General features: G+C 54.8%; 3 protein-coding genes across 7 annotated transcripts; 1 reads left to right on the forward strand and 2 right to left on the reverse strand.

The window, feature by feature from the left end:
- Window positions 1-286: 286 nt before the first annotated feature.
- LOC133265097 (RNA-binding Raly-like protein) lies at window positions 287-6,964 on the forward strand. 4 transcript variants are annotated; one of them, XM_061445299.1, is made up of 7 exons: window positions 287-346; window positions 2,956-3,034; window positions 4,209-4,256; window positions 4,514-4,662; window positions 4,999-5,112; window positions 5,285-5,442; window positions 6,455-6,964. In XM_061445299.1, exons 1-7 carry the CDS (start codon window positions 310-312, stop codon window positions 6,902-6,904), a joined length of 1,035 nt encoding a protein of 344 aa, XP_061301283.1. In that variant the 5' UTR covers window positions 287-309; the 3' UTR covers window positions 6,905-6,964. The 4 variants fall into 4 exon arrangements, with proteins under 4 accessions (XP_061301283.1, XP_061301282.1, XP_061301285.1 ...); XM_061445298.1 differs by having other exon boundaries at window positions 4,206-4,256; window positions 6,455-6,956; XM_061445301.1 differs by having other exon boundaries at window positions 4,206-4,256; window positions 5,285-5,448; window positions 6,336-6,585.
- A 395-nt stretch (window positions 6,965-7,359) lies between these two features.
- On the reverse strand, window positions 7,360-8,984 carry EXOSC6 (exosome component 6). Its single transcript, XM_061445488.1, has one exon. The coding sequence runs from the start codon at window positions 8,937-8,939 to the stop codon at window positions 7,917-7,919; it is 1,023 nt and encodes a 340-aa protein (XP_061301472.1). The 5' UTR covers window positions 8,940-8,984; the 3' UTR covers window positions 7,360-7,916.
- On the reverse strand, window positions 8,977-23,647 carry AARS1 (alanyl-tRNA synthetase 1). 2 transcript variants are annotated; one of them, XM_061445486.1, is made up of 20 exons: window positions 23,439-23,647; window positions 22,628-22,816; window positions 21,258-21,403; window positions 20,279-20,470; window positions 19,694-19,838; window positions 18,716-18,861; window positions 18,047-18,155; window positions 17,799-17,949; window positions 17,310-17,434; window positions 16,392-16,536; window positions 15,581-15,759; window positions 14,914-15,027; window positions 13,939-14,145; window positions 13,181-13,365; window positions 12,651-12,759; window positions 12,171-12,284; window positions 11,772-11,891; window positions 11,217-11,303; window positions 9,507-9,620; window positions 8,977-9,162 (listed from the first exon to the last, which is right to left on the reverse strand). In XM_061445486.1, the coding sequence occupies exons 1-20, from the start codon at window positions 23,580-23,582 to the stop codon at window positions 8,977-8,979; spliced, it is 2,907 nt and encodes a 968-aa protein (XP_061301470.1). In that variant the 5' UTR covers window positions 23,583-23,647. The 2 variants fall into 2 exon arrangements, with proteins under 2 accessions (XP_061301470.1, XP_061301471.1); XM_061445487.1 differs by lacking the exons at window positions 22,628-22,816; window positions 23,439-23,647 and having other exon boundaries at window positions 20,279-20,455; window positions 21,242-21,377.
- Between the last annotated feature and the right edge of the window lie 310 nt (window positions 23,648-23,957).

Raw genomic sequence — 23,957 nt, forward strand, 5'->3', positions numbered from 1 at the left:
TGAGGATGGGGATAATGAGGGGATGAGGGTGAGGATGGGGACAGGAACGGGGATGGGATGAGAAGGAGGATGAAGACGAGGATGAGGGTGAAGATGGGGATGAGGATGGATGTGAGGATGGGGACGGAGAGGCGCGGTGCTGCAACAAAGCATCGCTGCGCAAGGGGTGGGGCGTGGTCTCCTCCCCTTTCCCCTACCCCGCCGTGTCGGGGTGGTGCGGCCCGCGTCCCCCTGCCCGCCCCCGGAGGTGGTAGGGCCCGCTCGGTGGCGGCGAGCTCAGTCCGGTGCCGGTACCGGGTCCACGGGGGGATGACCCTTTTCGGCAGCGGGGACGCGGGCTGGAGATGTGAGTACCGACCCAGAGCCGGCCCTGCACCCCCTCCGCCGGGTGACGCCCCCGGCACCGGCCCTATTCACACACCCCTTCCCGTGGGATGCTCCGGCACCGGCATGCTCGCCGGCAGCCCAGCCCGGAGCAGGGGTGTCGCCCCGCAGCCAATCTCCTGCTGCACGTTCGTCCCCCCAGCCCACAGCCCTCCTCCGGGCAGGGCCATGGCCGGTGCCGGGGTCCCTTTTCGCGGACACGCGCCTCCTCCGGGTACCAAGCAGCCTCCACCCAGGTACCAGTACCTCCCCTGGGCTGGGATATCCTCCCGGTACCGGCATGCTTAGTCTTCCCCGTGCCATTACTCCCAGGACAGGGATGTCCTCCCAGTGCCGGGATGACCCTGACACCATTCCCTCCCAGGACAGGGATGTCCTCCCAGTAGCAGAATGTCCCTCTGCCACTACAGTGAAAGGAGCCCAGACACAGGCCCACGCCCCTGGGGTGACGAAGCCCTGTTGTCCCAGGTCCCCTGCCCCAGCAGGACAGCGCCCTCTGTGCAGGTGGCCTGTGCCAGTGTCCCTGGGGTCCCTGGCTGGGGTGCTGAGCTCTCTGTCACACTGGCAGGGAGGGGAGCAGGGGGTTCTGCTGGATGGATGCGATGGGCTGTAGAGAGGGGTGTCACCAGCAGCAAGCTTCGCCTCCCTGGGGTGCTGGGGACAGAAATGGGTGCCAGCATTACAGGGTAAATGGAGCACCTTCCCCAGCTCACCCCAGAGCAGAGCTGGCCCCCAGACCTCATCACAAAAGGCACAGACATGGGTATCAAGGCGTGCGGTGTCTCTGGAGGGCACGCAGGGGCTGGGGTGTGGGACTGGCTGTGGGTTCTCACCACAGACCTGGAAAGCACACAAGTGCCAGCTTCTTACAGCTTGGAAGCCCACTCCTCAGCAGGGATTGGAGGGATTTTGCTCCGACAGATGCAGGGCTTGAGAGGACCCGTGGCCAGTGTGCATGCTCCTGGGGCAGTCTAGAGCTCTCTGAGGAGCTGGTGTGTTCCCAGAGGACCCAAGAAGCTTCAGCTCGGGGTTCCTGGTGCAGCGGTATCTGCACTGTCAGTGGTGCCTCGCACATACCGTGGCCAAGGGGGAGTGTGCAAGAGGGAGCCCTCAGCATCTTACCCACTGTCTCATACCCCAGAGGTCAGAGATGTTTTTGAGCCCCCCAAATAATTAAGTATGTGGAGATGTTAGCAAAGCATTTCTTGAGGTGGCTCTTAAATGTATACTCAGAAAATAGATTAAAGCTGGCTTTTATCATAGGATCAGCCAGGTTGGAAAAGACCTTCAAGATTATCAAGTCCAACTGTTCCCCAGCACTGCCAAGGCCACCACTGAACCACGTCACTGAGGGCCTCATCTACACAGTTTGTGAACACTTCCAGGGATGGTGATTCCACCACTGCCCTGGGCAGCCTGTTCCAATGCCTGAGCACTCTTCTGGGGAGAAACTGTTCCTAACATCCAGTCTAAACCTCCCTGTTGCAGCTTATATTGGTGATGGCTGTGAAATCCCAGAGAAGGTGTGAAGAGCATCACTGGGGAGGTGTGATGTGCATGTCTGGAGACATCATCTGCATCTCGGCATCATAGATGTCCTGGCAGTCTTTGGGAGTGGGATGCAGCTGGGAGCGGGGCTCCCTCCATCCCTGGCACCCATCCGTGGTGGGCAGAGCTCACCAGCATCCTGAGGCTCCTGGAAACATGGCCCAACCACCCAGAAAGCAATTGGAAAAGCAGATTCACCACGGTGGTGGTGGTGGGAAACACCAGAGGTGTTTTCTGCAGCTCTGATTGGAGCTGTGATGGGTGCAGGCTCCTGGGGATGGGGCTGCTGCAGGGACAGCCAGAGCTGCTCCATGTCCTGACACAACCCTGGGCCACTCCTATCCTCCACAAAAACTTAAATCTAGAAAGAACTGACATCTTCTAGCTCATCCTGCAGATCACAGAATCACAGAATGGTTTGGGTTGGAAGCTCATCCAGTTTCAACCCCCTGCCATGGGCAAGGACACCTTTCCTTAGACCAGGTTGCTACAAGCCCCTTCCAGCCTGGCCTTGAACACTGCCAGGGATGGGGCAGCCACAGCTTCTCTGGGCAACCTGTGCCACCGCCTCAGCACCCTCACAGGGAAGAACTTCTTCCTTGTATCTAACCTTAATCTTCCCTGTCTCAGTTTAAACCCATTGCTCCTTGTCCTATCTCTATAGTCCCTGATGAAGAGTCCCTCTCCAGCATCCTTGTAGGCCCCCTTCAGATACTGGAAGGCCGCTATGAGGTTCCCATGCAGCTTCTGTTATCCAGGCTGAACAGCCCCAACTCTCTCAGCCTGTCTTCATACGGGAGGTGTTCCTGCCCTTGATCATCCTTGTGGCCCTCCTCTGGACTTCCTCCAGCAGCTCCATGTCCTTCTTACACTGAGGACACAAGAACTGCACACAGTGGTTCATGCTCTGGAGTGGGACATCTCCAGCTGGGAAAGGAGTGTAGCTCATGAAGCCAGTGTGGGGTAGGGTGTTGACATCATTTTTCTTCCCACTGGTCATCCTGCTCTTTTGTCTTTCCTCAGATCTGGACATGGCCAGAGAGCCCAAGCCAAGCCGGGCCAGGCTGGGCCAGAAGCGGCAGCATGGCAGCAGCCTGTACCAGTGAGTGCAAGGGCTGGGGTCTGTCCCATCCTGCTCCTCTTCCTCCCCTGTTCTTGATCACTCCAAACCCAGCCTGTATGTGGTGGTGGACACGGGTCTGCAGGATGTCTCTGCCTCATCCTGATGGGGCCTGGACACACTGGTGGTGGCTGAAGCCTTTGCTGGTTGCCATCCATGGGATATAGAGGTCCCTCTTCCCCATCTGAAGGTGCCGGGAGAAGTGCCCATGGTCTCCACACATTACAAATGTTGATGCTGGTGTAGTTCTGGCCTTTCAGTGCTGTTCCTCAGGGGACAGACACCCCTGCAGAAGCACACAGTGGTGGCAGTGGCCCTGGTGATGGCAGTAGATGATGGTGGTGGTAGCAGATCAGTCCCCATTCCTGTGGGCTTTCAGCTCCCTGGCTTGGCAGGCGCGTGGTGAGGAGGAGAGGGAGCTGGTCTCTGTCTCATTCGAGCTTTTTGTGAAGCCCTGATTGAACTAATTGCTCTGCCTGTTGCCATGGTGCCACAGGGATGCAGAACGGGCAGGACAGGGACCGATGGTCCCTTCGGCCCCAGGGCATGGCAGCCGCTGCTTTGGCTCTTTTCAGTGGATGCTTTGAGGCATGAGCTGAGCCAGGAAGAACCCTTGCTGTGTCCCTAGCTGGGTGCTTTGTCTCCCCTTGAGTTTGGCTTAATCCCACGCCTCATGACTCTGGGAGAGCTGAAGCAGCAAAATGAGCTTCAGCATCTTTCCTCCTGCTCCCCGCTGCTCCTGGTCCACGGTGCATGATTCATTACCGGCACGTCAGCTGCCCGCATTGGAGGCTCTCCCTTGACAGATCCCTTCTTAATCTGGAGCTCAGCAAGCCGGCAGCACGCAGAGCCCTGGATCATGAAATGTAACATCAGGGGGCTCGGAATGCAGCTTCCTGAGAGCAGAGCCTGCTGGCTCTGCCTCGGGGGCTCCCTCCATCCCCACAAACACTCTGGTTTGTCTCTAGGCCAAACCCCTCCAGGGCACAGCCAGGAGTCCCCGGGGTGTGCTGCAGCTTGTGTGGTATCCTCCAGGATGCTCCCTAGGGATGGGGATGGAGGTGGGTGGGTGCCCCTGTTAGAAGTGGCTGCTCTACAGCACCCATGGCCCTGCAGAGCAAGTGACTTTTGTTCTCCTCTCCCTCTCCTGCAGCAGTAACTGCGACCTGGATTACGATCTCTGCAGGGATGACTTCCCATACCGGTGAGCATCCAGGAGAGAGATGTGCTGAGCACATGTGGCTTTGGTCCATGGGCATCCATCACCCTGCTTTCATGAGGCTTGGTGGTGTTTATCCCTAGGCTGGAGGCTTTGGGAAGTGAACACACGGGGCAAGAGCAGTGTGTGGGGTGGGCAATGCCCAGGTTAGGGGTTCTTCACCACAGAGGGCCCCTGAGAGATGCTTTCTTGTCTGGCAGGGGCTGCTGCTCCTCCAAAGCTGTACTTTTGTGCCCTTGCAGGGTGTATGAGTATCAGAAGATTCCTCCCCTTATTAATTGCATCCCAGTCAAGACCAGACGAACTCACATGGGAACAGGAGGAAAAAGCAGCCCAAGTCCACAGCGCAAGGCCAGGAGCAGCACCAGCTCCATGGTGGAACGGACAAAGTGTGAGTGTGATGGGACTGGGAGGAAGAGGAGGCTCAGCCCTCATGTTTCGGTGCATTAGAGCACTGCTGGTGCCCAGAGGTCCCACTCAGTGCTGCCCCTGTGAGTCCTCAGCTCCAGCAGACACAGGCTGGACTGCCCTGGGCTGGTGGCTGTCCTCTGGACCTGTCTCTGTTCCTCAAGGATGGAGCTGTTCCAAGGATGTTCCCCAGGGATGCTGGGTGGGGAGGGTGCTCTGAAGAGGAAGATGCTCCAGAGGTGGCTGCCGAGGGCTGTGTCCCCTCGTTCCAGGTGTGCTGCAGAATCAGGTGGGATCCTAACAGCTCCTTCCCCTGCAGTGCAGGCTGAAGAGCTGCATTCCATCAAGGGGGAGCTATGCCAGATCAAGGCACAGGTGGACAGTCTGCTGGAGAGCCTGGATCACATGGACCAGCGGAGAGAGTGGCTGGCAGGTGAGGGGACAGGCCACAGACCCTCCGGCACCCACGTGGCACATTCCTAGTGCCAGCCCCCTTCCCCAGGCTGGGACGACAGGGTCCAGCCCCTTGGCACAAGGGGACCCTATGGGGAGAGGGTGGATGTTTGCACAGGTACCCCTAGTTTCTACTGTCTCTGTTCTTGCAGGGTCCAAGGAGAGTGAGAGGAAGAGGTTAGAGACAGGGCCAGAGTCACCATCCCCAGTGGAAGAGTGGTCACAGGGACAGGAGGGGAGGGGAGCTGATGGGCACAGTGACCTGCGCAACATCGACAGCACAGAGGAGAGCACAGACACAGAGGAGATGGTGAGAGTGGGGACAGGTCACAGCCTGGTTTGGGTTGGAAGGGCCCTCAAAGCTCACCCAGTTTCAACCCCCTGCCATGGACAGAGACACCTTCCACTAGACCAGGTTGCTCCAAGCCCCGTCCAACCTGGCTTTGAACACTGCCAGGGATGGGGCAGCCACAGCTTCTCTGGGCAACCTGTGCCAGGGCCTCAGCACCCTCACAGGGAAGAACTTCTGCCTAAGATCTCATCTCAGTCTCCCCTCTGTCAGGTTAAAGCCATTCCCCATTGTCCTGTCCCTACAGGCCCTTGTCCTGCGCTGTGCTGTCTACTCTCCTAAAATTCATCCCTGCTTGCTGGCAGCCTGTGCCCTGGTGGAGAATACCTGGTTGCAGAGTTGATGCTCCATCAGGTTCCCCCAAGCTGTCCTGACTGTGTGCCAGGGTGCAACCACCCGTGTCTCCAGGACAGCCCCAAGCCCCCTGCAGCCACCCCCTCGGTGTGTGTTACTTCAGCAGCAGCAGCTGCAAAACCCCCTTTGGAGTACAAATCCCCTTTCTCCAAGCGTCTGCTCCCATACTCACATCCCCCAGCTGGCTGCAGGGGTCTGATCCCACTGCTGGCACACATCAAAGGGCAGCCATGCTCTGCATTTCTCCTTGCAGGTAAAAATTCACGTTGGACCATGAGAGGAGCCAGTAGGCACACTGGGATGCCAAGGCCTCCCTCCCTTTCCATCTTGTGTTCCTACTTCTTTTGAGGCTTCCAGCTCATGCCACACATGCCGGGGAGGTGCCTGCTCTGAGCACAGCCATGCCCTGCCACCAGCAGCTCCATCTCCCAGCCACGGCCAGAGGACTCTTTGTGTTCAAGTGTGCTTGGGTTTTCTTTTCCTCCTGTTTTCACACCTAGGGATAAGACATGGCTGGGGTGGGAAGGGAGGAGAAAAAAGAAAAGAAGAAAACGACCTTATCCCAAAGGAGCATCCCAAATCCTGGCTGCTCTGCCTGCCAGCATCTCCTCACCCACAGGGTGCTGAAATCTGCAGAGAAAGCACCCCAGGGGTCCCAACCCCTATGGCACAGGTCACATCCAGCCTGCCCACCAAGGCAAGCCCACCCTGCAGATCCACACCAGGAAAAGGTTCAGCAGGCACAGGTACAGCCCAAGAAGGAGCCACTGCATCCCACTGTGGAATGGAGGAAGAAGGGACCACCCGCAGACCACTCAAGGGGCTTTTGTGGAATTTTAGGCTGGTGCTGAGCCCAACTCCAACACCAGCAGCAGGGCAACGCAAACCCAATTGCTCCCTGTTGCCCCTGCTCTCACATGGCTCTTGCCCACTGGTCACATCTGTGGTCAGCAGCAGCAGGTCTGCCAGGGCTCCTTGCCTGCACCCAAGTCACAGTCCACCCCTTCCCCACACTCCCCATCTTAGTCTGGTGTCCCCAGTTCCTAGGTCACCCTTCTCTCACTGGTAGGAATTTGTTCTGTGTTTCTGATTTGCTCTGTCTGGTAAGAGTGTATTGTGTTGGAAAAAAAAAAGAATTTGTATTTCTTTTCTCTGGTTACTCGACTCTCATGAAGTTTTTAACTGTCTGAACCACATGTGTGGCTTTTTGTATCCAATCTGGGGTGGCTGCCTGACTCTGGAGGCTCTCTGGGATGCTGTCTTCCCCAGCTCAACCCAGAGGCAGGAGGAGCACAGCTCTGCCTGTTTCTCAATGGAAACCAGCACATTCCCCACCAGCCCAGTGCATCCACCCATTCCCACGAACAACCAGACCCCAAAGCAGTGCCCCAAACACCCCCCCTTGAGGAAGGACATTGGGAGCAGAGCAGGGTGATCCCAAAGCCTGGCAGCTGGTCACGAGTGCATCTTTCCTCTGCCCACACTGGCAGAGGCCTCAGCAGAGCCATGCAGGCAGAAGACTCCTATAAGAACAAGCTTATTTATTCTAAGAAGAACCCAACAAAACACATCTTCACCACCCCCAAGCGCTGCAGGAGGTCCGAGGGATGTGCAGTCTGTGCCACCACATGGCTCCTGCCCCATGCTGCCTGCACCCTGACTTCTGTGGATGGTCATGGTGGAAGGTCTCAGCCCTGGTCCTGGGCCTGCTCCGGGATGAGTGCAAGGTCCTGTGGTGCAGGCAGCTGCTTGGAGGGAGGTGTCAGGCAGCGTCTGGCAGTGTGGGGCAGCACAGAGGCTGGTTCTGGGGGTCTCCAGCAGCGTGTGGGGCTGTCTGTGTCCTGCAGAACCAGCTGTGTCTGGTCTCCTGCAACAAGCTCCAGTGTCCCTGGGCAAGATTCTTGAGCCTCTGGCTGTGTGGGAAGCTCTGAGAGGTCTCAGGCTGCTCAAGGGCCAGCTCAGGGTGTCTCTGGCAGCATGAGGTGTGGATCAGACAGGCACCAGGGATCTCTGGCAACCCCGAGGGCAGCTTGGATGGGCTCCAGCCGACAGCCCCATCCCCAGCGCGGGCCCCCGGGGGCTCAGGCAGTGCTGGCAGCGGTGGCACGGCGACGGCGGCGGCGGCCGCGGCGGCGGCCGGTGGCCTGCAGCAGGCTCTGCCGCAGCACCGGGTAGAGGCGGTAGCAAGCGTCGAGGCCGAAGCACAGCGCCTCTGCCCAGTCCTCGGGCGTGCTGCCGCTGCCGGTGCCCTGCACGGCCGATACCTGGTTGAGGGCCGGCAGCAGGGCCACGGTGAGCCGGACCGCGGCCCGCCGCTCCTCGGCCTCCTCTGGCTGCAGCACCCAGGAGGCGGAGGGATCGGGCCCGCGGCACAGGGCGCAGCCCACGGCCAGGTCGTACATCTGCACCCCGGAGTCAGCCAGCGCCAGCGCCCCGGCGCTGATGGCGGCGGCCAGCACGGAGCCTTCGTCCTGCAGGAGCAGCACGCTGACCAACAGCCGGGTCCGCGGGTACCGTTCGAGCTGCAACGCGGGCTCCAGCGCAGCCCGCAGCGCCGCCGCAAAGTCCCGCTCCGCGTCCCGCTCCACCGTCGAGCCCGGCCGCCGCCGAGCCCCACGGCTCGCGAACGGCGCCCGGCGGAAGTCGCACTGCAGCCGCCCCATTCTCAGCGCCGCCGCGGCTGCCGCCGCCGTGGGGGGCTCGGGCGCCTCCCTCGGGCCCCATGCGGCGCAGAGAATCTTCGTGCCGCCGCTCAGCTCCACGTAGGCCGAGCCGTCGGCCTGGCTCAGCACCGCGGCCCGAGCGAAAAGCGGCCGCAGGGCCCAGGGGTCCCGCGGGGGTTCATCCCCACCTTCCTCCTCACCATCCTCCGCCGCTACAGCCGCCCCGCAGACCGCAGCCCACAGCGCCGGCGCACGCGACTCCTCCGGGCCGCACAGGCGGCGGTGATCCACCGGCATGACCGCCACGCAACGCGAGCCGCAGCAGGAAGAGGAGGAGCCCAGCCCGCTCCGCCCCCCCAAAGCAGACGGTAACCGGCAGCCCTCGGGCGCGTAGCGTTTATTGGGAGGAAACGTGGGCAGCAGGGAGGAGGGGGAGGGCATGGGGTGCTGAGTGGGGCCCGGGGAGCCTCCTCCCTGCTCAGTTCTTCTGCTCGCCCAGCCGAAGCCTGGCAAAGTCCGTGGCGAGCTGTAGGGCCTCCCGCAGGCACCCCACGTTCTTTCCCGTGGCCTGCGCAGAGACGTCCTTTCCCCCGCCTTTGCCGTCCATCAGGCCCGACACCTCCTGCACCCACTGGCTGGCCTTCAAGCCTTTATTTGCAGTCTCCTGTGCAGGAAAAAAGAAAGAAAAATGAAGGGAGTTAAACCTTAACCCCGCCAGCAGTGAGAGAAGGGCAACCGTGAGCACGATGCCACAGGGAAAGGCTCTTCCACCTCCACAGCCCCCAAAAGCTTTGCCATGCCCACAACCACATTAGGCCTGGCTCCTCCCCTCCCCAAATCGCACCTCCCCGTCTTCTGCAGCCTGGCAACAAACCCGAAGCACACGGGTTGTGGCTCTTGCCAAACCCACAAGAGTTTTGGCTGTGTAGCGTTAGACAGTGACAGCCTGGAGGCTGTGCATCCTCCACTGAGTAACAGGGAAGGCAGAGACAAGTGTCTCAGCGTTACCTGGGGCACTTGACAGAGGCAGGTGATTCTGCCAGCTTCATTATCTACAGTGAAGAGCATGGTGGCAGTCTGGGGGGAGTAAGTCTTGAAGAGCTTCAGAGATTCATTCAGGGCCTGTAGAACAAAATCACAGAATCCCAGCCTGGTTTGTGCTGGCAGGGACCTCAAATCTCATCCAGTTCCACCCCCTTGCCACAGGCACGGACACCTTCCACTAGACCAGGTTGCTCCAAGCCCCTGTGTCCAACCTGGCCTTGAACACTGCCAGGGACCGGGTAGCCGAAGCTTCTCTGGGCACCCTGTGCCACGACCTAACCACCCTCACAGGGAAGAGCTTCTGCCCAAGAGCTCAACTCAGTCTCCCCTCTGGCAGATTAAAGCCATTCCCCTTGTCCTGTCCCTACAGGCCCTTGTCCCAAGCCCCTCTCCAGGTTTCTTGTATCCCCTTCAGGCACTGGAGCGGCTCTAAGGTCTTCCCTTAAGGAGCCGTCTCTTCTCCAGGCTGAACCAGCCCAGCTCTCTCAGCCTGGCTCCAGAACAGAGCTGCCCCAGCCCTCACAGCATCTCCGTGGCCTCCTCTGACTCACAATCCCTACAGCACACCTTCCCTGCACTCCCACCCTGGCTCCAGCCTCCATGGAGACCTCAGGGCTCTGGACTTGCATTTAACCAGCCAGCAGTGTCCTGCAGTATTCCTTTTCTCCAACACAAGAGACCCTCACATCCCTGCTGGGCAGAAGCTGGGGCAGGAGACACAGCCAGGGCTTGTGGCCCCTCACTACTGCAAGGAACTGTTTTCATTTTCCCATCTTCAGTTATCTGGGAGCTGGCGGAATTAATGCCAAGGCTGGAGGGAAAAACACTGTGTCCTGGAAAGTGGCTCCCAGAGGAGGGAGCAGCTGCTCTGCAGCAGGTCTGGAGGACTCAAATGCAGTGTGAAGAAGCTGCAAGGGTTGGTCAGCACAGCAGGCACACTGCAGAGCCCGGGGGGACCCATGCATCCCATTATCCATCCCAGGGAGATCTAGCGCAGACAGACACGATGCTGCACCGAGCTTCAGGGCCGGGCCCTCCAAAGGCAAAGCAGTGCTGCTCTAGCTGGGGCTCACAGCACCACCGTCGATGGGATACACCCTTCTGCCAGGGAGAATGATGCACTGAAACCATAGAGATGGGGATGGCTACAGAGAGCAAGGGCATGAAAACCAGAGTAGTCCAACCTCAGGGCACCATCAGCCTCTTCAGCAAGGAGGACAGAAGCAGCAATTTCAGCCCTCGCTGGAAAGAACTGGAGCTCTGCTGCAGCAGGCAATGCCCAGGAGGTGGGAGCACATGCTCAACCTAGGACACCACTCCCACAGCTGATGCGCAACAGCCACATCCAGCAGGGCATCTGTGGCTTCGCAGAGCTTCAGCTCAGAGTTCCTTAAGCCCTCCTGTTGTTGTAAGGGCTGTTGGATAAGCAAGGGCACAGTGCCGTTTCTATTGGGGTCCCTGCCCACCATCAGGTATGGAAGCTCAGCCAGTGGCCAAGAGTCCCCCATGCCACAGCCCCCGTGTAACTTCCCTCTTGTCACTGCTCAGGGCTGGCAGGTAGCAAGAGCGCCAGCTCTGTAACACAGCACCACCCTTCCCCCAGGGAGCAGAGATCACCCAACTGCTCCTCAGGCATGAGGAAGGTCATTGAGGAGTGATCAGACCTTCCCTTACCTTTGCTGAGGCTCCATTTTCCATTTCCATGATGACCAGTGGCTGGTTAGGGTGACTCTCAATGACTTGCTTGGTCTTCTCCAGCACCTGAGGACAACAGTGGTCAGATGCTGCAGCACACACATGGTGTATGCACACAAGAACCACCTGGGTGAAGGTGTAACTTCCCTGAAAGTACAGAGACTCCCAAGGTGCCCAAACACACCACAGCCCAGCCTGGAGCAGCTTCATGCTGGGAGGCAGGGTGTGTGGCCTGCAAGGCAGCAGCAGTGCTGTTTCTGAGCCCTCCTCCAGGAAAATCCGATGGGATCCAGGAGAAACCCTGCCCCCAGGGGCACTGCTAAGGCAGAAACACCCCAGATACCAAGACTAACACTGCATTTCAACCCAGGAAACAGGCATGGAGGCAGCCATGCTCTGGAATAAGCTGGAAGGCTGAAATGCATGAGGAACATTCCCATAGCTTGGTTCCCTTCCACACCGGACACAAGTGGAGCTTCCAAAGCAGCCCTCTGCAGCCCTCCTGCACTGTCCTTTATTCCCTTCAGGGCTCACTCGTTTCTGAATGTCAGCTTTGCTTGCTCGGTCCAGGTCATCCATAACTTTCTTCAGTGCTTTAACAGCCTCCCTCAGTTCATCTTTCTGCCACTGTGAGATAACAGCAGTGGCCAGTGTCTGCAAAACAGGAGTCGTGGAGAGGGTTAAAGGTATTGGTGACCATGACAGGAGATGCTGCACCACACTCATGAACCTCAAGTGCCTCAAACAGCAGAGCCCACTAAGCTCCCCTCCTCTCCCAGCCTCAGGCATGAGGTGCTGACTGCAGCACCTGCAGGACACAGAATGGTGTGGACAGGAGCAGGAAGCTGAACTTGGGCCTCATTAATACCACCCAGTGCTGGTCATCCAGGTGCCATTCACTCTGGGGAAGCAGACCACAGATACCATCCTCACCTCACTGAGATCCACGATCTCCTTCTGCACATCCTTGTTGGGAGCTGTCTGGACCTTCACCTTGGCCTCCACGGCTGACAGCAGCTTCCTGAGGCTGTCGACTTTCCTGAGGGCCTAGCAGAATAGAATCTCAGTTAAAGTCAGGCAGGGAGATGCAGCATCCTGGCCTTTTGTCAACCTCATGAGAAGGGGCAAGGAATGATGCAGCCCTCAGATGGAGGTCAGTAACTCTTCAGGAAGCAGCAGAGTCAAAGCAGGCAGCTTGTGACCAGAACCAGGGTGTGATGCTGGCAAACAGGCCCCAGGATTATTCTTTGCCAGAAGGAATGCTAAGTTCCTCCATAAAGAGAAAGTCATCTCCCCCACGAACCCTTGCAATGAGTATCCCATCAGGGATACTGCACAAATTTTAACAAAAGGAACCCTGGCACATGGTTAATATGTGGGATTTTCCAGAGGATCTCTCCTGCTTCCTCTCACCTTCCGAGCTTCGCCTCCAGTGACTGCAACTATCCTCCGGACGCCTTTAGCAATTGCTTCTTCTGAAACAATCACAAAAGGCCCAGTGTGGCTGGAGTTCTGCAAGTGCCTTTGGAAAGAACCCAGAAAGACTCACAATAAGAGACACAAGTCCACGTCTCACCTCAGCAGCAACTGGCACAGAAGCAAGAAAACCACCGTGCCAGGGACAGGAAGCAAGCATGAGGACAGGAAGCAAGCATGGGGACAGGCAGAAACCCCAACCTAGCTGCTGAAAACAAGTAAGCAAGGCAAAGGCTTTGTTTCTGTACTGTCAACGACTGCGTGTGGGCAGTGGAAGCGCACAGGCAGAGATTTTTCCTGCCTGCAAAGACTGATTTTAAATGTGGAATGCAAAGGCACATCATGATCACCACCACCTCCAGATCTGCCCTGGGTGTGGCCAGCAGACACTCACAGCACAGCTCAGGCTCCACAGGGGTGCCTTTCCAGCCACCTTGCCACTTTCCCTGGCCTCTCCAGATACTCACGTGCCCCCGCAGAACTCTACTGAAGTGATGGAGCCTGCAGGGCCAGAGGGGTCGGCCAGCAGCTCCTCCACCGGGATGCCAATTGAGACCACACGGACAGGGTCAGGGTAGGTCTCATCAAAAACTGCCCGCAGTCCTTGGATAGCTTTGGCTGCTGCAAGAGGGCAGTCCTGGGCATACACTGTCTGCAGAGGACAGGAAAGGGGTGCAGGTAAGAGCCAGTCTTGTCAGTTGTGACTGAGGGCCCAGGGAATCCCGACTTCCTCCAAAAGAGCTTCCTCCAAAAGTGCCTTACCTGAGCTGTTGTTTGTTGAGCTGCAGGAAACCCAAAGTCACTGGAGAGACACCTCACCTTCAAAGTTCCTGACAGCACTGCCTGCTCAGGCTCCCCATGTACATTCTAATGCTAAGCACAGGGTCCTCCAACATCTGCTCTGGCACCACACAAGCAACGCTCTCACCATTGAGGACACATTATGGGGTGGCCGCGTGTACACTAAATGAAGCCACCCTTGCAAAACTACTCTGCCAAACTTCCTGTAGCTAAATGCAACACTAGCACAGGCATGGAAATATTCTGACCCTACAGAGGGCTTGCTACCGATCCACATGGAGTTTTCCATCTCAGGTGATGCCAATCTGTGCACACGACTGCACTGGCAGCTCAGAAGACTTCTGCTGGGCTGACCTCCCAGTACCCCAGATCACCCAAAAGGTGGACTTTTCCTGAGCATATCAAACCTGGCAGCTGTACCCACCTTTGCCTCCTCAATCATCTGGTTGGCAATCCCTTCAACTTTCTTGATCTCCTGGGTGGACAAGGCTCCCTTGGCTGTGAAGTCAAACCGCAGCCTGTCTGGTGCAACCAGCGACCCTCTCTGGTCAGCCTCCCCCAGGACGGAGCGCAGGGCGAAGTTGAGGATGTGGGTGGCCGTGTGGTTGCTCATGACTGGCCTCCGCCTCGTCTGATGGAGGAAGCCACTATTAGATGGGATCCTGCACTGTGGAGCCAACATCACCTCTAGCAGCACAAGTGGAGGTCAATGTCCTGCTCCAAGAGAAACCTAAACTGGCTTGAGAGCAGAGGAACTTATCACACTTGCTGCTTTAGAGCCTCAGCTAAGGGAGCAGGATGTTCCCCACCAAATTTGCGCATGACTCTTTCTTAGCAGCCCCCTTGCTGGGCCTGTCTGGAGAGAGGCCAAGGACAGACTAGGTCACAGACACAGACCTCTGCTCCTCGGCAGGGAGAAGCACTGCAAGATGGAAGCCTTCCCTCTTGCTCCAAAGATGCTGCCTCTAGGGAGAGGGGAAATGCATTCTGCAGACTAGGCTCAACCCAGCATGCACACAGCAGGCTGAGACCATGGGAGCAGTGTCTGGAGTTGGGCAGGCAGCCCAGACTCCCCACTGTCATTCAAAACACAGCGGGTATCATACACATTCTACATCCCAGTCCTGATCCAAAATGTGTTGCTGCTGCTGCTCAGCAAAACCCAGCGAGTGTGGGTCTAAGCCATTTGGCTCCAAGGCATTATTTGCCTTGTGGTGGGAGAAACACAAGCAGGAGAGGTCTTGAGACAGCCAGACTGAAAGGCCACACGGCTTGCCTGTACCTTGTGCTGTAGGAAAAGGAGGCTGAAACACCAGCCCCCCAGAGCACCACCAACGAAAAGGGCAAAATCCAGGGAAAAAAGAAATGAGCCCATGTGTTACGCTATGTCTTAACTCACCTCATCAATAGACAGATGGACCTGATCTCCTACTTTCAAGTTTCCATACACAGTTCCTATGTGAAGCACATAGCCTCCTCGGACCTGCACGTTCTTTACTGTGAATTCTGTTTTCTGTACAGAGTGAAAGGCACCTTGTAAGCAGAGAGGGAGAGCAAAGAGGGATGCACAGTCCAGCCAGATGTCTGAGCTGCAACTGGACAGGTCTCAGCTGTGTCCAATAGAAAAAAGCTGAGTTCCACCCAGTCACAGCACACATGGCCACAAAGCAGAGAAGTGAATGAAGATAGGGCATGGTTATGGGGCACAGTTATGGGGCACGGTTATGGGACACAGGAGAGCTGAAAGAGCTCCCCACTTCAGCTTCCCATCACAGCTGGAAAGCACTGTCCTGCACAGCAATCCCAGCACCACCACCACAGGACAGGTTCTGGCAACAGCCCGATGCTGCAGCACAGAGTGCAGCTCCCCAAGAAGCAAGGGGAACAAATTCCAGCACATCTGTGCCACACTGGATCCCTGGAAAGGAAACCTGTGCGATGCCTGACACCTGCCAGACAGGGCATTGCTGGAGCTTGCCTTGCCCGAGCTTGCCTTGCCCATTCTCCTCCTCTGCCCAGGCCCCAGGTCAGATCAAGTCTAGCTGAAGGCTCACAGGCCCACTCACATCCTCCCTGCCGTTGTCATCCTTGACCACGTAGCCCTCGTCATAGATCTGCCCGCCTTGCTCGGCGTAGAAGCAGGTCTTGTCCAGCACTATCCCACACTCCTGACCAGTGGATACCTCCTCCACAAACATCTTCTCCCTGCGGATGGCTTTCACTGTGGCCACAAGGCTCCCGAAATCTGTCACCAGGACAAAAGGCAGCATAAGTAAAGTAGAAAAACCTTGCAGACACTACACAGAAGCAGAATTTCATAGCAACACCTCCCACCTACTGCAGGAGCTCATGGCAGCTACCACATTTGCAGGAGAAAGAACTAGGGCAACGGTTAGCTGAATAAGAGGGAATTTCATTCAGTGCTCTCCAAGGCAGGGTCTGTCACCTCATTCCACACTTATCCACTAAAAGTCAGCAGCACACAAGCCGGGGCCTCCTGAATTTCCACCCAATGGAAGATTTAGCAGGAAAAGCCAGAGCAAGTAAGCCAAGGACCCTCTAGCGGACCCAGGAGAAACTGCAGTCTCTTGAACACTGGCAAACTAGCAGCCGAGAAACACAAACATCGGGGTGTGGAGACACAAAGCTGCAGGGAACAGGAATCACCTCAAGCTGGCAACAACAGATCTGCAGCCCTTGAACAGCCTGTCCTTCTCCTTCCCTGCTGGACTAGTAACAAGCAGGCTATTCACCTGCACATGCTTCCACTCCCACCTCCATATCCTGGGAAAAGTGAGCCCAGAGGGGGATGTTGTTGAGGTACATGCCAGCAAAGGTCTGGCAGCAGAGGATGATTCTGTGAAGGTTTTTTCATACCGTAGGTACCACTGGGATCTGAAGTATAGCTGTATTTTGGCGAGTCGTCGGTCACCTCGAGCCCTTGGGCCCTTAGCTCTTCGATGGCATAGATGTCCAGCATGAGGAGGTCCTCCCCTGCAGCACCCTTGCCCTGGGATTTGAGCTGAAAACGACAAGCACCAAAGTGAGAAAAAATACCTCAGCACTGGCCCATGCACACCACATCTCACTTGTATTCCTGACAGCTCCTCATTTTTGCACTTCGTAGAATCCTAGACTGGTTTGGGTTGGAAGGGAGCTTAAAGCTCATCCAGTTGTAATCCCCTGCCATCGGCAGAGACACCTTCCACTAGATCAGGTTGCTCCAAGCCCTGTCCAACCTGGCCTTGAACACTGCCAGGGATGGGGCATGCACTTTGAGCTGTGTGCCAGCAGTTGGAGTGTTCCTGTCTTCTGGCTTCACAGCAGGCTATTCTAGTGCTACCAGCATGCAGACAAAGCAGGCCTGAGCCCAACAAGGGTAAGGCAAGTACCCAGCCAGCTGGCCAATGCCACTCCCTGCTGCTGCAGAAAACATATTAGGAGAGGCACCCAAGCTACCGGCCTGCCTACCCACATCTCCTCAGACAGGGAAGTCTCAAAATTACCAATCCAGAACAGACAGTGGGGAGGTGCTCCGAGCACTCTTGCTGTCTCTTGTCTGAATGCTGAGCTTGAGGCCCTGGGCCTCACAGTGAGTAAAATCAGCCTCAGTCACACAGAAAAGACATGTCCCACAACAACTGTGGTGCTGTGCCCTGGTCTTTCCTCCAGGGTGCTGGGACAGACAAGGTGTGAGCAGAGCTGGTAAGAAAGGAACAAACTCATTACTGCAGACTATAAAGGATATCCTCCCTGCCCACCCAGAGACCAGCTTCCCCTGGAGCTGCCATCTACCTGTGCGTTTTTCCGCTCTTCTTCAAAGCCCTCCATGTCCACAACAAGGCCCTTCTCCTCTGCAATCAGCCCAGTGAGATCCGCAGGAAAGCCATAGGTGTCATACAGCAGCCAGGCAGTATCACCTTCAGAGAAAAAGCAGAGCAGTCAGCACCCATGTTTCACAAGACACTGCTCCTTTCCCTGGCTATGCACCATGGTAGGACAGCAAAAACCTCTGGTGAACATCTAAAAGGCTCTTCTCTGACAGCACAAAGATCACACTGTCATGCTGTGTGTCTGGGCAGCTGAGAAACCTGAGCAAGTGAACACAGGCCAGAAGAGAGATGGGGGGGGCAGCTCTGAGAGATGGTCTTTTGACTCCAACTACACCCCCCTACACCTTCCACCATCTCTCAATTCCCAACCAAACTTTGTCAAACTTTGATCCTGAACTTTGTCACACATAATAAACGCTTTTTGTTGCACCCAGACATGACACAGCCTTACCAGGGATGATTTTACTGTCTCCCAGGCTCTGGATCTTCCTGTCCAGGATACGACGCCCTCTGCTGAGTGTTTTCAGGAACTGATCCTCTTCGTCATTGATAATATCCTTCACCGTATCTGGGTCTTTCTTCAGCTCAGGAAAGGCATCTCCCTGTAGGCGCAAGAGCATTAACCCTTCAGCATGGAGATCTGCACGTCTCGGCAGAGGAAGTCTTCAGGACATACAGTGGAGTGGGGGAAGGAGTTACCAGTGACTGCACCACCACATCAACCAGAGTAGCAAAGAAACCCTTGGGGGCATTGAGCTTCTCATGGGAGTAGCGCACAGCCCGTCTGAGAATCCGCCTCAGCACGTACCTAGGAGACAGCAGAGTCCCTCATGCACATGCTACACCTCTGAGTTGTTGCAGAAGATCCACCAGCATCCACCTATCAGCACCCCTTCCCAGGACCAAAAGCACAGGATTCCCTTACCACATTTTCTCTCAAGCAGCTGCACACAGCAGCAGCAAGCCAGAGGTGAGGTGCCAGGCTCCAGCTCCATCACCCAGATTGTGTGCTTAAGAGTCAGTCCTGTGAGTCCAGCAGCACCACAGCACAGCCCCCTGGCCCAAACTTCACTGGTTTTTTTTTGACAGCAGCACTGCACCGAGCAGAGTTTTGTGCCTGTCTGTCCAGTGATCCTTTCTGGGGCTGACAGAACAGGACTGGGAAGCACAAGAACCCTCAGACCTGTGTGTCTTGCCCTTTTGAGCAGACCTTACTACAGGGATTGAAGCACCAAATATACCAAGCCCACACTCTGCTATCCACTGCTTCAATGATGAATTCAAAGACATCCTGGAGATCCCAGTGCCCTTGGGGAAGCCATCCTGAACAGAATGGGAGCGGCAGCATCGCAGCAGCTCCCTTCTTACCCTCTGCCAGTGTTGTCAGGTCTGCCCCCATCAGAAAGGGCCAGTGTGATGGTCCGTGCATGGTCAGCCAGCACACGGTAGGCCATGTCTATTCCATCAGCATCTTCAGCACCAACTTGCCCCATATAGGGCCTGGCACCTGTGCCCTGTGCAGAGAGGAGAAGGTGGTGGGCAAAGGGCACAATTCAGGATGGTGGGGACCAGCAACATGGCCAAACAACAGGGAAGTGCCTCATGAACCACCCACCATTCCACTGCCTGTGGCCACCCAGGAGGCATGCCTCCCTTGGAAAGTGAAGTGAAAGCTGAGAGACTCTGCATGGTGCCACAGCTTGCACTTCCAGGGTCTGCAACACCAGAGGGAAGCAAACCCAATTTATCTCAACATTTAGAGTCCAGGACACAAGAGAGAGGGAGAGGAACATGAGTACAGGGAAATCATCTGTTGTGCACACTGGCTTGAGGACCAGAGTCCTGGCATAACCTGCCTAGCCAAGGAACATGGCCCTCCAAGTCATGTTCTACAGCAAACTGTCATGGTCTATGGCAGAAACCTCCTCTCTAAAGGGATTTATTATAGATCAGCATGTTCCAGGTGGGTAACTGGAGGACAAACTCTGATTCTGGGTTAGCAGCATCACATGCTCTTCCACATGGCACAAAGATGGCACTTGGCCATACAGGACTGCAGAGCATCTCCTTGGGAGAGGACCTAGGACTGCACACCAGGACTGTTCACAGAAACACTTGGGAAAGCTACATAGCTCATTGTCCTGTATTTTCCCCAGGAAGTATGTCCCATGTGCCAGCCTGCATTCCTATCCTCAGGAAAGTACAATCCCCTGGGGCTCCCAGCAGCCAGGGAAGCAGAGACCTGCAGATGTAATTGCCCTGCCCAACCACCCCATGCATCTCCCCAGTGATTGAGGGAATGGAGGCAGCTGGGTCAGGCCCAGACACAACCCCCCCAGTTCGTACCTTTTGGATGGCTTCAAAGTAAGGAAGGAAAAGGTCAGTGTCATAGTTGGACATCTTGTTTTGCAGCACAGAGACCAGCCTCTCCAGGCCCATCCCAGTATCAATACTCTTCTTAGGAAGAGGTTTCAGTGCCCCATCAGCTTCCCTGCCCAGCCACAGAAAGAAAGATGAGCTGTGATGGATGGAGGCTCTGCAGAGGAAACCCCATCTCCACGGATTCCCATGAGGAAATCCTCATCTCCAGGAGATTTTGTGCCATCAAGATTATGATGTGAGCCCATGCACAAGCCACACAAAGGACAACTTTGATAAAATACAGTTAACAAGACCCGCAGTGACAATCTAGACCCCAAGTGAGATGGCACTTATGCCCTACTGAACTCTTGGCAGATAACTAAGAAAATACTTCCAGTCTGTCCCCAAAGCCAGTGTGACCAGCTTCTTTTATACAGGACAGTCAGGGCACAGAGCATCACAAAGCGCACAGATCCTGGACAAAAGCGAATGGCAAGCAAACCAGGGGAAGGTAAAAGAATACAGAATCTGAGCTGAAGCAGCCTCGGGAGGGAAACAGGTCTGGCTCACCTATTGAACTGTATGAACACCAGGTTCCAGATCTCCAGGACATTGGGATCATCCTGATTGACCAGGTGTGAAGCGTCTCTATCTCCAATCCGGTCATAGTGGATCTCGCTGCAAGGGCCACAGGGCCCCGTGTCTCCCATTTCCCAAAAGTTATCCTTCATATTGCCAGGCAGAATCCTGCCCTCAGCCAGCCTGTAGCAAGAAATTCCTATTGAAAAACAGACACTAACAGCAAGGCAAGAATTTCCCAAACTAAGAACTGTACCAGAAAAACCTCAGCTCACTAACTCCCTGGATGAGCTGATAAACTGTCAGGAGTCTTGAGAGAGGCTAATCCAAGAGGACTAATTTCTCATGACTCCTGCTGAGGAGGATCAAGTCAATACTGGCACCTGACACTTGTCCCAGCTGGAGGGAGAGCTCCTGGGTTGCTGAATGGAACAGCTACCTTAGGAAGAGAGTAAAGAAAAGAGTCAGACTCTTCAATTTTGAGCGTACAAGGCTGGGAGGGAGACTATGACTCAGATTCAGAAAAACAGGATCAGACATACTCTGAAGGAGCAGGGCCCCAAACAGAAGCTAAGGGGAATAGATGGCTAGCCGTCTAACATAGTTAATCCAGTGACTGGATGCTGGGGGGAGAGGAGGTGAATGGACTGCACAGCAGTCAGGCATGCCTGCTCTTGTAAAAACAGCATCTTCTCAAGCATTAGAGGAAGCACAGTGTGCTGTGATCTGACCCAGTGGGCACTTCTTATGCTCTTAAGCTTAGAGAAGAGATTTTGAAATGAAAGCTCTCGGTATCTTCTAGCTAATACCAGTACTTCCCTTTTGTTTTGCAGCACCACCACCCTGCAAACATTTGTGATCCTTTGATTTTGTTAAAACTTCCTGTTACATGTGCTCTGCCACAGAATACACACCATCTTTCTTTGATTGACTATTGCTCAACAAGACACACACCTTCCTCAGGCCTTACCCCAAATCCAACCAGATCTGCTTGCACTCCAGGTCTGGCTGCAGTCCTGCCGCCTCATTTCCACCAAAGTAAGTAACATAGAGTCTTTCAACAGGGATGCCAAACTCCTTGGTGAGAAGGTCCAGTGCCAGTTTACAAGCAAGTTCCTGCAGAAGGAAAGATGAGGTCAGCAAGTGAATACAAGAAGAGTTTCTCTTCAACATGTAGAGTACTGGCTACTGTAGGTATCAGCAGCTGAACAGCCAAAAACTTTCAGACTTCTGATGTAAGAAGGAAGCAGATTAATATATGGAGCAAATAGGTCATGAGAAGCATCTCATGTGGCTTTCCAGAGGCAGATAAGTTAACTCTCAGCATGCTCACTGCCCCTTCAAAAGCCTTTTAATTCAGCTCTTATTCTGTGTTCTCAACACTATCTTTCTGAATTCGAACACTGTATTATCAAGGAGCTTGGGAAAGGACACCATTATTTTATGATCATTCCTGTCTGAAGGTCCATCATTGTCTCTCAGCACATGCAAGTCCCCACAGGACAGCCACTAAAACCTCTGCCTGAAGAGTCCAAACTGGCAGAGTTAATTATCCTGCGTTCAGCCATAACAGCTATCTTTCTTCTTCCCAGTAGCTGGTGCAGTGCTGCGTCTGGGCTTTAGTGTGAGAGCAATGCTGGTAACACACCCATGTTTTAGTTGTTACTCAGTAGCACTTACCCTGATCAAGGACTTTTCAGTCTCATGCTCTGCCAGTGAGGAGGGACACAGGAAGAGAGGAGGAAGCAGAGAGGACACCTGGCCCAGACTAGCCAAAGGGGCTAGCACATCCATACCACAGCACATCATGCCCAGTATGTAAACTGCAGGGAGTCAACCAGAAGGCCAGATCGCTGCTCATGTCAGGCTGGGTATTGGTTGGTGAGTGGTGAGCAATCGCCTTATGTGTCACTTGGGTTTCTTGGGTTTTTCCCTTTAAGTTTTATATTCTCTCCCCTTATAATTTCCCTTATCATTATTATTAGTAGTATTATATTATACTTTAGTTATTAAACTGATATTATCTAAACCAGTCGGGTTTAAAGTCTTTCTATTCTCCCCATCCCAATTGAGGGATGAGCGAGCAGCTACTGGTGCTGAAAATTATCGGCTGGGTTTAAACCACAATATTAATATAATCAGCTTTGTAAGCCCGAAGTAATTAATCTCAAAACATTCTGCAGGTTCAGGAGAACTTCCAAGTTCATTAATTCCAAAGGAGCCACATGTGCCTTAGGAACCGCTCTGGGCCAAGATATTCTCTTTCTTCTTGGCAACTGCTGAGTTCAGAGATGGGTAACTTCATGCAAGAGATTCAGAGTTGCACCTGGTCTATTTTACCTTGAAATAATCCCCAAAGGACCAGGACCCCAGCATCTCAAAGAAGGTGTGGTGGTAGACATCTTTCCCAACGTCATCCAGGTCGTTGTGCTTGCCGCCTGCTCGGATGCACTTCTGAGTGTTGGTGGCTCTGCTCAGTTTAGCAAGTGGGTGTGACGGGTCAATAGTGTTGAGGAAAATGGGTTTGAACTGAAAGGAAAGAAAAAAAGGGCAATCAAGATAACCACCAAGAGCCTGTTTTCAAATGCTGGAAGCAACAGCAAGGAGGTAAGTGTTATCTATGTCATGTTACCACTAGCCTGGATACACCCAAGGCAGCTTTCAGAAACAAGCCTGCTATCTCCTGCCTGTGAGGAGACTGCAGCACTGCCTAGAGCTTAGCATTCCTACATACACACATGTTCCTGGAGTACACCAAACCCCAGGATCTCCAACGGGAATGAAAGCAGACAGATTCCCAGCCAACAAAGACAAAAGAAAGTAATTTTTTTCAGCAGCCCAGCCTCAGCCACTCTTTAAAACTGCTGTCAGCCATTTGGGCCAGGACCAGCTGTAGTACAAACGGTCAAAGAAGGGAGACTGGCAGTGCTCCCATTATTGCACAGTCATCCCAGCAGACACAGGAACCTCTTCCAGCACTCTTGCCAGTTTTGCAAGAGCACAGTGGGCTTCATCAGACACACCAATCACCTCTGTGTGACCAGAAGGAAGATGGAGAAAACAATAAGTCTTCCACATAAAACAGCTTCACAGGTGTCAACTGATACAGGACACGTCCATAAGGACCACAGTACCAGAGTGGGAATCCTACCTGGTTCATACCAGCATTGGCAAAAAGCAGTGTGGGGTCATCCAGGGGGATTGTAGAAGATGAGTGCACATAGACGTGCTCATTTTTCTTGAAGAAGTCAATAAACTGTTGCCGGATCTGGCTTGCTGTTAGCATAGTCTCCATATTGAAACTGCAAGTTACAGCTGTCCAAAGCAAGCGGAAGGTAGCAAGGCCTTGGTGCAGTCTGAAGGAACAACAAATAAGGTTCTTACATGTTGTCAGTCAGCTCGAGAAGTAACATCAGGATCACTGCCTCCATCTCCTGAATGGGTCTCCTCACACTGGTTAAGTACTGTCACTGACTCCTCAGTTCAACCATCAGCCTGTCCCAAACAGTGCTGCCCGATTGCAAACTTCCTCCCCGACTTCTAGAGCTCTCTACATCAAGTTACTTGTCCTTTGAAAACATGTGGCTTTAAAATACCAATTTCACCTGGATACTGAACTCAGTAAAATGTTGCGTTTGCTTTGCTGAAGACATGGCGGGGGATCGCCAAG

The sequence above is a fragment of the Pezoporus flaviventris genome, unplaced genomic scaffold (genome assembly GCF_033815535.1).
Source record: "Pezoporus flaviventris isolate CSIRO_AGI_PZ_B2104156 unplaced genomic scaffold, CSIRO_AGI_Pfla_v1 ptg000004l, whole genome shotgun sequence".
NCBI lineage: Eukaryota > Metazoa > Chordata > Aves > Psittaciformes > Psittacidae > Pezoporus > Pezoporus flaviventris.

Bases quoted from the DNA above. Each gene is read 5' to 3' on its own strand.
- EXOSC6 (XM_061445488.1), bottom strand. From the start codon at position 8,939: ATGCCCTCCCCCTCCTCCCTGCTGCCCACGTTTCCTCCCAATAAACGC.
- LOC133265097 (XM_061445298.1), top strand. From the start codon at position 310: ATGACCCTTTTCGGCAGCGGGGACGCGGGCTGGAGAT. The intron at 347-2,955 runs GTGAGTACCGAC...GTCTTTCCTCAG, and splicing joins CGGGGACGCGGGCTGGAGAT to ATCTGGACATGGCCAGAGAG. The intron at 4,257-4,513 runs GTGAGCATCCAG...GTGCCCTTGCAG, and splicing joins AGGGATGACTTCCCATACCG to GGTGTATGAGTATCAGAAGA.
- AARS1 (XM_061445486.1), bottom strand. From the start codon at position 23,582: ATGGAGACTATGCTAACAGCAAGCCAGATCCGGCAACAGTTTATTGAC. The intron at 22,817-23,438 runs GTAGGATTCCCA...CTTTCCTTTCAG, and splicing joins CCAATGCTGGTATGAACCAG to TTCAAACCCATTTTCCTCAA. The intron at 21,404-22,627 runs GTAAAATAGACC...TTCCTTCTGCAG, and splicing joins CCTTTGGGGATTATTTCAAG to GAACTTGCTTGTAAACTGGC.